Source organism: Ascoidea rubescens, assembly GCF_001661345.1.
Source record: "Ascoidea rubescens DSM 1968 unplaced genomic scaffold ASCRUscaffold_13, whole genome shotgun sequence".
Classification (NCBI taxonomy): domain Eukaryota; kingdom Fungi; phylum Ascomycota; class Saccharomycetes; order Ascoideales; family Ascoideaceae; genus Ascoidea; species Ascoidea rubescens.
Window position 1 is genome coordinate 309,253 of NW_017962925.1, and position 14,215 is coordinate 323,467.

Below are 14,215 nucleotides of genomic sequence, written 5' to 3' on the forward strand. Positions count from 1 at the left end.
TCCACATTTTATTTATTTTTTTAATTGCTGTTTTAATTTAATTTACATTTTTATAGTTATTCTTGATATATCCATTCATTAACATAATTGATTATTTACCATTGTTATTACTCTTATAATTTAAACGTTTCAGATATTTTTATTAATGTTTTTAATCCATTTCTTTTTATAGTTAGTTTTTCATTTCATTTTTGAAATAATTAATGTTACAAAAATTTAAAAACAACTGAAACTTCACTCTTTAGAACCAATATTAAATTTCATTCTGGTTTCAGTCATTTCGTGAACATATTGACCAAAATGTTCCAAACTTTCCATTTTAAAACTATTCAAAGATAGTTCGCTGGACTTTCGATTAATTTTGCCAAACATTTCACCTGTAACCAAATCCAATTTACCATCAAACTTTTCAGGAATTAGTCTTTCAAAAACTTTTTTGAGTTGCGGTTCTACAATATTGCGAAATAGCAGCTGGTAACCTAGAACATATAATCCTAGTCTTGCTCTCGATAGTGCAACAGTCACTCTTCTTATGTCTCTGATGTAACCCAACTTTTTTGTACGACACAAAGATAACAAGATATAATCATTTTCTTGTCCTTGATAATTATCAACAGTGCTCACAATTGGCCATCCAAAATCAAAATCTTTACTATTGATATCTGATCCTTTTTTATTAGTACCACATCTAGTTTTTAAAATCTCTTCAACCAAATACTTTTGACCACTATACATTACTAGTATTGTAATCTTTTGGTTTGGGTAATTTAATAGTCTCATATAGCAATATAAAGCAACAGCAAATTCAGCTTCTCCTAAATTTTGAATAAGATTTGGTGAAGGCTCTGTTTCTCCTTGATTATGGTACTTAGAAACGTTAATAAATTGACAAACATTATTAAAACCTGGATTAGAAAGTATAAATTCTGTACTATTTTCGATATGTTCAAGGTTAAGTATGCCGTTAGAAAATCCTGATTCAGAATAGATGTGATTATATAAGTAAACAATTTCACTTCTTGCACGACCTTGATAATTCAATTTAAAGTATGGGAGACCCAATTTAATAAATCTTTCAAACAATGATTGATCTGCCTTTGAAAATTGTTTTAAAGAGGGATTTTGAATTATAGGCCTATTCTGATTATGGTCACCAATAAATATCACCCTTTTTAATGAGTTGTCAGATTTTCTAGAATTGGCTAACAATAATGGTATTACTGTATTAATTTCAGTAAGTTGTGCAGCTTCTTCAATTAAAACGTTATCAAAACTTAAACCCATTTCTTTTAAATCATCATTTCTCATTGAAACATAGGTCGATGTCATTGCAACAACTTTAGCATGTTTCAAAAGTATATAATTAGTTTTTGCTTTTAAATTTGTCAATACCTCAAAAGGTCTAAATGATTCCAATTTATCAAAAATTGAAACAATTGATTCATAGTGTCTTGTTAGGATAGTAAAAGAATCATTATACTTTTCGCTTTCTAGTTTGTTTTTATCAATCAGCCTATCCAATTTTGAAAAAAAATCAAAAAAAGGATAAAACCTTATAAGATATTTGCTTGATTTTTCTTCGTTTTTAATTTTTATTAAAAATTCTTTCCATATTTCTTGAATATATGAATTGTAAAAAAATATTGCAGTTTCACATGAGTTTCCATGAGCACCAACAATGTTCAAACTTTCTGCAAGTGTATCAACTTTTTTTAATAAAACAGGAATTTGGTTAATTGAATGTTCAACTCTTCCAAAGGAACAAAATGATGACTGATTCTGAATTCCATCTTCTGAAACTGATATAGATAAGCCCTGCTCTCCATATCCAAGTCTTAGTAAAAACTGTTCATCAATAGTTCCAAGTTGAGCAAGTTTGGTAAATAAATGGTTTAATGCATGGTTGCTATGTGTTATAACCAAAGTTTTTTGATGTGGAAAATTATTAAATACATTTGATATTATTTGAGTAGCCACATCAGTTTTACCAGTTCCAGGTGGTCCCAATATTATTGTTAAGCCAGGCAAACTTCCAGATATAATTGATTTCATTTGGTTTTCTGTAAATTTTATCAAAGGTTTATGATTATTATCTGAAAAATTCGGTAACTTTTTCTGATCATAGAGATAAATTGATATGGTTTTCTTAATTTGATTAGTTTTTTCAAGCAAAAAAGGAGGTGTAAATGTTTCATGTATAATTTCGCCAACGTTATTTGAAATTCTTTTACGCTTTTTCAAAATTTTAGGATATTTTTTATTATTTATTGTTAAATTATAATCAGGAAAACATTCAAATAAATGATTTAAATCAATAAAATTATTTTTCATGTCAAGGATCCAATTATCGTTGTTGTTATGAATTTGTGTATCAAATCCCAAAAAATTCCCTAAAAGCAAAGAAGGTAAGTTTAATTCTGTTTGATTTACTAATAATTTCATATTGGACAAAATTTGATAAAAATTGTTTTCTCTTTTTTTTCTTCTAACAATTAGATTGATATTAGAAAGCATAGAATCAAATTTTTGTTTATCATTGCCAAAATTTGAAATTTCATGATACACTTTTGCATCAATATCAATATAAAAACGTCGTAACTTGAGTTTATAATTTGATAAATCATTGTTCGGAATCTTCTCACTTAATGTATTATTTTTTTCTGCAGAGTGAATTTTTGTAGAATAACCGTCAACAATTTCAGTGATTTTACCAGAAGTAATTTGACGGATTCCTAAAGATTCTAAAAAATTATTTGAATTTTTTTTCTCTGTGAGAGAAACTAAAAAGATTATATCATTTCTTGATAGTTCGTCCCATTCATTAATTATGTTGTCAGATAATTTATTTAAATTTAATTGAACCTCTAAGTTCACTACATCAGGATAGGGTGTTTTTATTGAACCGTTAAAAGTTGTGGATACAATGGATGGTTTGTTTGTAATTTTTAAGGCCATTTTGCTAAAACCTTGTAATTTCAATTCTTCATTATTTATATCAGATCTATAAATTTTATGGTTTAATCTTTTTATTATCAACTCGATATCGTTCAGTATTTGGTAGAAAAATTCATCTCTTTGAAGAAAAAAACTTCTAAATAAAAAGTCATTCATTGATAAGTACTGTAATCCAAGTTTGTACAATGGCTTCGAAAAACATAGTATTGATCTATTTTTCATCTGATGATCCAGTTGATATAAATTATAATTTTCAAGAATTGAAGATTGATCGGGCAATAAAGATACTTTGTAAAAATCATTTAAATATGTCAAAGGATTGTAATAGTTGAAATATATAAATTGAATAAACAATTCTTTTGTTAGTTGAATATTAAGTGAAGTAGAATAGTTCAAGTTTAGATCAATTTCTTTTAATATTAATTTTAAATCTTGTGAGTCTAATGAAGATAATGTTGATATAAAAAAAGATTTATTAGTCAAATATGTTAAAGAAGCCTTTGATAACTCAATAATTTGAGTTTTATTTGTTTTATTTTGAAACAATTTGTAAATAATTTTTTGAAAAGATTCCAAACTATTATAGTAGTTAGTTTGAACTGATTCAGTTGATGTTATGATTCCAGTAAAGTCGTCAATTGGGTTGTAAATATAATACAATAAGATATCAAACATTTTCAAGAGATCTGAATTTTTAAGGTTCTTGTCAATTATATATAAATTAATAAAAGCTAATAAGTTGATATCTTTAACTAGAGAATTTGTAAATGCACGAGTTGATAATTGAGATAAAATATCAATTAAAAATTGAAAGACCATCAAAGAATAATCGATCACTATTTGGTTTTTAATTGAAATATCATTAGAGTTATTAGAATTATTTGCTGAGATTATGAAAATGTAATCTAAAAGAAAATGATATAACCAGTTCAGTCTGAAAATAAAATCTGACTTTTTAATTTTATTATGTTTGGTTTTATCTTGGTCATTTTGAGCATTAAATTTTTTCTCAAATTTATTATACATTTTCTTTATATGAGGATAGTTATTGAAAATAACTTGTTTTCTATTTGCTGACAAATTTGACCAAATCAGAATATTAAAAATTGGAGATAATTGTGATTTGATGAAACGATAATCTAAATTGTTAAGCAATAAGTTTATAAATGCTAATAGATAGGTTTTTTGGATTACTAGTCTATCAGTATAAGAGTCTGATAATAAAAGTGACAAAACCCTTTCAAACAAGGATATAAATGCTCTTTTATCAGAGTTAATGTATTGATCGTTATCGTCATTGAAGTTGGTATGTTCATTCATTCTTAAAGAGGACCATATAGAAGCAGTATAATCAGTATTCGTTGATTTAGCTAGAAGTAATAAAGAAACCGAAATAATATGGTCATTTGTGGAAAATTCATCAAATATAACCCATAGATAGCTTTCTAAATAGTTTAAAGATTCCAATTGAGTTAATAAATTGTAGTTAATATTACTATCAGTATTGATAGTGTTCTGGGGATTCTTCAAAAGATGATTTAGAATTAAGGATATAATCGAATCATCACGCTTCGTTTTGTATAGTTTTTTTTTGTTTTTATCATCAAATAACCAATTCTTTTTCGCTATCTCAAATATATCAATTTCATCGTTAATAATTTCAGTCATTGTAAGTTCATTTAGTTGTAAAAAAGAGCGATAAAGAAGATCAAAAAACTGATCTGGTTTGAGATTTTAGTTAAGAAATGTAAAAAAGTTTAAATGAATACACGTGATTGAAATGAAATATGGAAAATTTTTTTTGATTGATGAAAAAAGGTTTGAAAATTGGAGTTTTAAATTACTGTTTTTGAGTAAAGTCAATTAAAGTCAATTGAAAAGAGTATAGAAATGTCATTTAGAGGTGGTAGCCGAGGTGGCCGTGGAGGCAGAGGAGGACGAGGTGGATTCAATCGTCAACCTCAAGGGCCTCCAGATGCAATATTACCCATGGGCAGTTTTTTGCATCCATGTGAGGGAGACATTGTTTGTCGTTCAATTAACTCCAAGATTCCATATTTCAATGCGCCAATATTTTTGGAGAACAAGACACAGGTTGGTAAAGTTGACGAAATATTGGGACCAGTGAACGAGGTGTATTTCACGATCAAACCATCGGAGGGAGTGAAAGCAGAGTCGTTTAAGGATGGAGACAAGTTCTACATTGGAGACGACAAGTTGTTGCCAGTTGAAAGATTTTTGCCCCAGCCCAAGGTGGCAGGTTTCAAGGTGAAGAAGCCCAAGAACAAAGGCGCTGGCGGCAGAGGTGGCTCTCGTGGCGGGCGAGGAGGATTTGGCAGTAGAGGCGGTTTTGCTTCCAGAGGTGGTTTTGCTTCCAGAGGCGGCGGTGGTCGTGGAGGAAGAGGCGGCTTTGGTGGTCGTGGCGGTGGTCGTGGTGGCAGCCGTGGCGGTTTTGGAGGCCGAGGAGGAAGAGGAGGCAGAGACAGATTCTGAGCCTAGGCAAAGGGATTTGCTTTTTCTTTTGGATAATAGATATAAATACGTTCTTTTGTACAATACAAGGTGTTTTTTTCTTTTACATGTTAGATCGTGTTTGCAGACCATGGGGGGTTGTGGTGTGATATATTTAGTTGTGTAGATGAGAATAAGATGAGAATAAGGTGAGAATAAGATGAGAGTGAAAGGAAAGGAAAGAAAAGAAAAGAAAAGAAAAGAAAAGGGAAAAATACATTGTTGTATTAGAATTTATAGATTGAAATAAAGTAAATTGAAACTCAATTGAATTAAACAAAAGTCCAGATTTCATTACCATTGTCACGCATGAACCCAGCCAAGTTTTCGACATTATTTGACCAAGAGTCTAATTTATCTCTCATACTTTCAACCTGATCGATATTCATGATTCTTGGTTGGACCCAGGTTACGGTGATTGTATTGTTGACTTGATCGATGAAACCCTTCAAGAGATTTAGACTTAATGCTCTCATGACTAAGTGTTCAACATCGTTTATTGGCAATCTTGTTGTTTTTGAAATTTCGTTAAAGGTGAGGACTCTTTGACCATTGGGCTTTTGAAAGATGAGTTCAATTAAAGCCATTAGGCAAATTTTTTGTTTGAGAAAGAATTCGTTTTGCAATAGTAAGGGAGATTTTTCAAAGATCGAAGACAAGACTGATTCGAATTTATTCAAGTCACCAGAGTTTAGGATGAATAAAAAGTCTCTTAACCAAGAATATTTGTCATTTTTCAACGAGTTTAGGATATCGTGTAATAACAATTCACCAAAATTATAGATTTTGTCGCCTAGCAAAGCCGCAATACTTAAATCGTAGGCGATTAATTGCTTATCGACTTCAGACAACTCATTCAACAAATCGCTATCGAGACAAGCCAAGTATAATAAAGAGTTTTTGTAAAAGTCGTTATAATCATTTTTCAATTTGTAATATTGGGCGTTGGTTGAATAAAAGGAGGCGTTAATGACGTTATTAATTGAAGATAGTAAATCGATTTCAAGTGCCATTTTATCCAAGATTTCTCTAGATTTTTCTAGTTCGTTCAAGAATAATTGAATTCTTGAGATCTCTATTTGCAAGAAAATAAAGGCGTCGATTTTATCGTCGATTTTATTAAAGCAATCATTTAAATTAAAAGCGATTTTTTTGTTTTTGTTATAATTGTGGTAATCTTCAGGCAAATTTGCTTCCAATTTGTCCTTTATGTTTTGCAAGAAAAAGAGTTTTTCCTCATTTGATTCAATTTCACTGGAAGCTGTTAAAGCAAATTGAACAAACTTCAATTGATTTATGTTTTGGTAAAATTTAAGAATAAACTGGTGAAATAGTCTGACCCTAATGGGTTTGGATAGCTCATTGTGAAAGAATTCATCGACAGATTTAGTCAATTGATGCCATAACTTTCTCTCGTAATAGTCTTCAAAAGTATAGAAAAAGGGAATTAGATCTTCGTTGGACTCTATTCTCAAAGTTGCAAGCACAGTGGAAGCATCCTCGTTCTCTTGGTCAGCCATGGTGGGATATCGCGATCAATGAACAGTAATTGGTTGCAATTTCGAGTATCTCAATCAACAGTTGGTGGTTCAGGCTTCAGAGCTGATGGTGGCAATTGATATTTCACAGAAAAGAAAACACACGCGTACAAATCAACATGCACACGCAGTTGTCACGCACACAGTCGTCAAGCACACGCACTCATCACGCACTCACCATCTTCATGGACCTACTGCACATGCACGTCACACCACGCAAGCAACAATAAAACGCCACTATAATGGTACTGCCACACTGAGCGCGCCAAGTTGTTCCGGCGCTGGAGCCGAGCCGCGTCGTGCCGGCGCAGTTTTGTGAGGAACGGCGATCGCACCGCAGGCTTTTCGCGGGCCTTGTGGAAGATTACTAGCAGCTCTGGAGCTGTATAGGTTCCATTGCTATCCAATTGCTTACTCTCGCTTGGCTCAATCTGTATCTTATTTATATTTTCTTCTGTTTCTTGTTCTTCTTCTGCTTTTTGGCCATATCCAGACATTCTCTTCTTGTACCCTATTCCTCTTTCCACTTCTCAATATTCCTTCCTCACTAAATGTTTCTCCCAATTGTCTAATCTTCTGTTATTCTCTATCTCTGTTTACAATTTCTTTTCTCTAGATGACTATGAACACCCCAGCAATCAACATCATATCTCCCCCAAACTCTTCCAACGACAACCTCAAATCTTCTAATCCAAACAACACTGGCTCCAGCTTCTTCTTCCTAGGCACTAATCCCAGAAAGACCATTTTCAGCATTTTTTCAAACAACGATTCAACCAACAATAACACTACCAATAGTAGCAGCAATAGCAGCAATACTAATCTCCCCACTAATTCTAATAATAACTCTAATAACAACCTAATTCTCAGCCAAAATCTTGACCCAAATACTGATAATCGCAATTCTATCGACAGATCTCTAAGTGATATTAAGATCTCAAGATCCAGATCCAGATCAAGGTCAAGATCCAGATCAAAACTAAGAGCTGACTCTCTGTCTATTTTCGGCAAAAATATCTTTACCCCAAATAACAATACCAGAAATCCAGCATCCTCGGACTCTGAAGATGATAATTTTTCCATCGTCGACAACAACAATACTACAAACAGAAAAACTACTATAAAGACAAATAGTCATAGGAGCATTGCAGCCAAAAACTTGACGAAAAAATTGATCAAAAACATCAATAACAAAAATGATATTGATGATGAATTTGCTAATGATAAAAATCGCGATCAGTCTCTTGACGATTCGTTATCTGATTATTTGAGCAACAACGAAATCGCTGATCATCCAGTAACAACTTCAAAATCAAATTCAAATCATAATCCCTTGGAAAAACATATCTCAAATATATTAGATTTAAACAAATTCGATCAATCAAATTCTTCAAATCTAAAAAACATCGACATCAATACCAATAACAACTATAACAATTATCACAATAACAATAATAACAACAACAACAACAACAACAACAACTTTAATATTAATCCAAATATACATGCAGGTTTTGACACTGAAAACTATCACACTACCAATTATCATACTGGTAATTATCCTACTTATAACAGCACTTTGCCTCTCTCATATGATTTTTTTCCCGATGAATATTTCTATGACAACAAAATTGATCTTGTTCAGTTATTTGTTCAACCAAAATACTTGAGATTACTATCAAAATCAAAAGAAAAGTCAAATTTTTGTAATCGCTTATTTTTAGCCCAAGAACTAAATTTAACCCAAGACCAAAACACCTCAGATCTCAATAACTCAAACATCATCAATAACACTATAACTCCTCATACTGAATTGACCTTGATCAACAAATTCAAATCAAATGACACAAGCGACGTTAAATCAAATAAATCGATTCGCTCCACTATATCAAACACAATAAACAGCCAGGCAAATTCAAATAAAAGAGGCGCAATATGGGCCTTGAAATTCAGTGTTGATGGCAAATACTTAGCTGCTGCTGGTCAAGATTGTGTAATAAGAGTCTGGAAAGTCATATCCTCGCCTCTTGATCGTCTTGAATACCAGCACAACGTTAATAAATCAACAATCAATAATGACATCAATAATATCCCAAATAACTTAAATAACTTAAACAACCCTAACGGTATAAACAATATCACCAACAATGATAACATCAACAACAACATCAATACCATTAATAATGCCAATATCAATAACAACATCAACTTAGCCACTCCTCCTTCAGTATCAGATCAAAGCGATCATGATCCAAACAACCAATCTTCGAAGAAAAACTCTTCAAAGCCTGTATATGCTCCAGTTTTCCATGATGATCCAATAAGAATCTTTAAGGGGCATTCTCTGGACATACTTTCATTAGCCTGGAGCAAAAACAACTTTCTATTATCAGCCTCGAAAGATGGAACTGTTCGTTTATGGCATATTGATAGGCATACTTGTTTAGGCGTATTTAATCATCCTGAATGCGTAACTTCAGTTTGTTTTTTTCCCACTGATGACAGGTTTTTCTTAAGTGGCTCTTTAGATAACGGTCTACGTTTTTGGTCAATATTAGACAATGAAGTAAGTTATCAACAAACTTTAACGAGCTTAATCACCGCTATTTGTTTTTCTCCTAATGGTAAATTGACTTTTGCTGGAACCTTTAATGGAATTTGCTTTTGTTTTGAAACTATCGATTTAAATTTAAAATATCAATTTGAGGTTCGAAATAATTATGGAAAAAATTCCCGTGGCTCTAAAATATCCGGTATTCAAACCTTTGATGTCCCAATTGATTCAAGTTCAAACTTGAATCAGAATTTAAATTTAAATTTAAATTTAAATGTAAACTTAAATCCTATCAATGAAAATAAATCATTAAATGCATCTCCTTCCTATTTATCATCCACCTTGAATGAAACAACTGATACAAGAATTGTAATAACAACTAACGATTCAAGAATCAGAATATACTCACATTTAACTAGAGGCTTGGTGACTAAATTCAAAGGCTTACAAAATGAATCTTCTCAAGTGGTTGCAACTGTTTCTGATGATAACGAGTACCTTATTTGTGGCTCGGAAAATAATTGCATCTACATGTGGAGAATAAACGATCAAGAAGTTTTAAAAAAATATGAAAAAAAATCAAAAAAAAGCTTACTCTATAATTCAATGCTGAAAAAGAAAAACATTGATTATAAAGACGAAATACCTAAGAACCTTAAAAATGGAAATTATTTCGAATTTCATGCACATCGATATCAAGTCAGTTGTGCAACATTTGCCCCAAGGGTCACCAAGAAATTTTTGTCTTTATCTAATGATCCAATTTATGATTTATACTCTACTTATGAAGATCTCCAAAAAAATGCAACCACTCAAAATTCAGAAAATTATGATAATAGCAGCTCTTTTGGATCGCCTGTAAAAACCTTTACGAATGACTCACGGGCTAATACTACAAGTATTAATAGCAATAATAATGATTACGGTTGCTCCAAGAAGAAGAAAAATAAAAAAATAATGAGTTTTGAAAACTATGATCCAGTTGATGATCCAGTTATTGTTAGCGCGGATAAAAATGGAATTATCCGAATATTTAGACAAGATTCAGGGTATCATATAAGAAAACTTATATTGGAACATTTATTAAAAACCAAAAAAAATGAGGAGCCTTTTCAAGATAAAAAAAGAAAATTGACTGTTACAAGTTTAGTGAAGCCATCAAAATCAAAACCTTTTATTAACATTAAAGGAAGATCCAGTTCTCCTTCAATCGAAAAAAGGATAGCCCTGAAATCGTTGATCTCTGAGTTGCCAAATTCTTTAGGATCTGGACAATCTAAGCCGCCCAATAGGCATTATCCTGAAATTAATGTTGACAATCAAATGAGCTTAAAACCCTTTGTTAATAAAGACGTCCTCCTGGTTCCTGTTGAATACAATGCCGACAATGCATTGAGCAATGTTATTTCTGAAGAGTCCTTAAATGGACTTCAACCTCCAAAGCTAAATAAGTCTGGTTCTTTTTATTCACTACATAACCGATCAACCGGAAGTCTATTTTCGAGAGGCCGAAACAGAAAGGGAAGTGAAAATGATAAAAAAATTTGCGAAATATGTAGTGGAGTCAAGTTTTATCGCAAAAATATTGACAATAGAGACACATCAATTTGTGCTGACTGTGGAAATCAGTCTTGAGTTTATTATTTGTTAACGGTTTTTGTTTTGTTCTTAAAGAAATTTTCTGTTTTGATTATAGTTTTTATTGTTATGATTTTGTGATTACTTTTACGCACACTGAAAATTGGCGAGGTTTGCAGAATGTGCTGTAACTGATCTGTAAATGACAGTGTGTTTTGGGATTAATGATAAAAAAAATGTGTTTCTTTTATTGGCTTTTGTAATCTAGTTTTTAGTTTTTAGTTTTTAGTTTAGTTTCTTTTTAGTTTTAGTTATCGATCTTTCTCTGCTCAAACCAAACTCAATTCCTTCAGCAAAAGATGGAATTCAAAAATTTCATTAATGTGGCTCAACAGCCAGTATAAAGAATATATTTATGTGTGTAAATTTCAGAAAACAAAGAATCTCCCGGTGGCCAAGCTGGTTAAGGCGCGAGACTGTAATGTTTCACTTTGGAGCCCAAAGTAATCTTGAGATCGGGTGTTCGACTCACCCCCGGGAGATCTTTTTGCTTTTTTGCTTTGCTTGAAACCAACAGTATGGGTGTTGCAGGGCGGCCGGTGATTGGCGGAAGTGTCTATTTGGGTTTGCCATGTTGAGAGTTGTGAAGAAATCAAACAATCTTGTTGATGGAAGTTGGTAATTTATCTTCAGTTGAACCACCGATAGACCACCTGGCTGCCGGATTATGACTTCTATTGATTGATTACGTTTCTTACTCTCTAGCTGTTAGAAAAGTTGTATATCATGAACATATAACAGATGTCGTTAGATCTTGGAAAATCTCAAACAAACTTTTATAAGATTCATCAGTTGGTTTCTTTTAAATACGTAATTCTTGCTTCCAAAAATGATGTTTCAATAGCAAACACTGGCCAGGACAATGCCCCAAGGATTTTCACAAGACCGGTTTCGTTGATTGAAGTCGAGTCCTATTTTAGAGACAAGCATCCCAATATCTTAGCAACCATCTTTGATAAAAAGCTATGGATTTTTAATTTGAACAGCAAGGAGGATCCTCCTTTGCCAATGAAGGGATATGACTTGGAAGTTGTTGCTTCTGGGATAGTCAACACCTGTGATTTCTTCGATAAAAATGACAGTCAAAATCGAAACAGTAACAGCAATAATAATAATAATAATAATAATAATAATAATAATAATAATAATAATAATAATAATAATAATAATAACAATAACAATAACAATGGCATTACTCATTCTCTACAACATAAACTCGATCCCTATAAAAATAGTCTTTTATTAAAGCTATTTCAGACAAACTTATTAAGATCAATTAAAAAATTAATTTTAAATCATTTAACGTTAAACAATCTAATCTTGCCCTTTGGATCTTGCTCAATACTAAATAATAATATCAAATTAACTCACAATTTTATCTCAGATCAAACTTTTTTAACTTCATCTTTAAATCAAAATGAATTATTATTCATTGATGTTTCATTGATCTCAAATAGCGACTTATTATTGTCAGTCTCAACAAAATCTATAAACTTGATTCATTTGCCCTTATTCTTTGACTCATTTGATGAAGATAGTATAAACGAAATTTTTAGCAATAATAACACCGATGATTCTAATAATGACCCCAATAACGAAAAGACCTTTGAAAATAATAAAAAAATACCCAATGATGAAAATACAAACTATCTTGCTCAATTTAATAATTCAAATTCCACTGTATATTTAGTGCCCGCTGGAATTAGAGCAAGTTTTGAAAGCGATAATCTATTAAACTCTTTGGAAAATCATTCAAACTTGACCATTTATTCAAATTCAAATTTTATTATGACTTTAAACTTTCTAATGGCTTTATCGAAAAGGGATTTCATAATGTATGATTCAAACAATAAAAGCTACCATGACATTATCGAAAAAAATTCAAATACTGAATTTTGCTCTCACCAAATGAACCAACTTAATAATTTAAAAAAAATTAAATGGATTAAATTACTACCAAATTTATTTCATTTGACAGGTTTTTCCTCAAATATTTCAAATTATTTAAATTCAATCATCCACCATAAATTTATTATTTGGCCTATTCAATTATGCTTTATTCAAATTGGAAACATTTTCAAGTCAGTTAAAGATTCAAATTTTGATACAATTGATAATATATCACAAGAAGGATTTAATTCAATCAATTATTTAGATAATGATTTAAATGACCTATTTCAAATGGATTTATTCCAAAACAATTTAGATTTATTTCAAAATAATTCATTCCAGAATGACTCCCTACAAATAATGCAAGATTTTTTCAAATTAGATTATTTACTAAATGAATATAGAATCAATAATTATTCATTAAATAATCAATTTGCAAGTTTATCCTATAATAATACCAATAATATAATTAATCCTACTTATAATAACTTTAGCGGTTATACTCTCAATAGTAACAATAACAACAATAACAGCAACAATAACAATAACAATAACAACAATAATACTTTTAATAGAAATTATAGTATTGTACAATCAACTAGTCCGATGAATTCAACAGGCTATCAAATTTCACTTTCAAACTCAAATACACCAATACCGAATTTATTTTCAACAACACCCATTTCCAATGTTCATTCTGTAACACCTAATAATCAAATACCGACACCCACCAACATCGCTCAATATCAAAATAATCAGTCAGGTGAAAATACTAATATTGAATCTAATAGAGATTTATTTGGAGAAGTTCAGGAAATCACAGATAATGATTTCAATTTTTTTGATGACAATGCCGGTATCAGCATTTCCAATAATTCAAACAATGATAATAATTTCAATATTGAATCTGCCTATGCTGATAATCACAATAATAGTGACAATAAAATCAACTTCAATCATGGATCTAAAGAGGATATAGATCCAAAAGAAATACTGCAGTTTGGAAAACACAACATAGATATCCCAATGATTAATGAAAATCTTAATAATTTGGATAATATGCAAAATGGTTTGCAAATAGATAGTTTTGATGACAACATTGAAGATATGTCTGTTGGTGATAAAAATC

General features: G+C 31.0%; 4 protein-coding genes and 1 non-coding gene across 5 annotated transcripts; 3 read left to right on the forward strand and 2 right to left on the reverse strand.

The window, feature by feature from the left end:
• Positions 1 to 111: 111 nt before the first annotated feature.
• ASCRUDRAFT_114242 (P-loop containing nucleoside triphosphate hydrolase protein) lies at positions 112 to 4,651 on the reverse strand. The gene has a single exon (XM_020188800.1). The coding sequence runs from the start codon at positions 4,621 to 4,623 to the stop codon at positions 235 to 237; it is 4,389 nt and encodes a 1,462-aa protein (XP_020045565.1). The 5' UTR covers positions 4,624 to 4,651; the 3' UTR covers positions 112 to 234.
• Positions 4,652 to 4,845: 194 nt separating this feature from the next.
• GAR1 (H/ACA snoRNP pseudouridylase subunit GAR1) lies at positions 4,846 to 5,448 on the forward strand (the record flags this gene model as incomplete). The annotated part of the gene is made up of 1 exon (XM_020195211.1): positions 4,846 to 5,448. One exon carries the CDS (start codon positions 4,846 to 4,848, stop codon positions 5,446 to 5,448), a length of 603 nt encoding a protein of 200 aa, XP_020045566.1.
• Positions 5,449 to 5,738: 290 nt separating this feature from the next.
• RPN9 (proteasome regulatory particle lid subunit RPN9) lies at positions 5,739 to 6,986 on the reverse strand (the record flags this gene model as incomplete). Its single annotated transcript, XM_020190819.1, has 1 exon — positions 5,739 to 6,986. The coding sequence occupies one exon, from the start codon at positions 6,984 to 6,986 to the stop codon at positions 5,739 to 5,741; it is 1,248 nt and encodes a 415-aa protein (XP_020045567.1).
• Positions 6,987 to 7,354: 368 nt separating this feature from the next.
• Positions 7,355 to 11,483, forward strand: LAF1 (Laf1p). Its single transcript, XM_020188801.1, has one exon. It carries the CDS (start codon positions 7,621 to 7,623, stop codon positions 11,191 to 11,193), a length of 3,573 nt encoding a protein of 1,190 aa, XP_020045568.1. The 5' UTR covers positions 7,355 to 7,620; the 3' UTR covers positions 11,194 to 11,483.
• Positions 11,484 to 11,580: 97 nt separating this feature from the next.
• Positions 11,581 to 11,678, forward strand: ASCRUDRAFT_t143. The gene has a single exon. It is a non-coding gene; the product is annotated as a tRNA-Tyr (tRNA).
• The last annotated feature ends 2,537 nt before the right edge of the window (positions 11,679 to 14,215 follow it).

What these genes read in the sequence shown, in the direction of transcription:
- LAF1 (XM_020188801.1), top strand. Translation starts at nt 7,621, where the DNA reads ATGACTATGAACACCCCAGCAATCAACATCATATCTCCCCCAAACTCT.
- ASCRUDRAFT_114242 (XM_020188800.1), bottom strand. Translation starts at nt 4,623, where the DNA reads ATGACTGAAATTATTAACGATGAAATTGATATATTTGAGATAGCGAAA.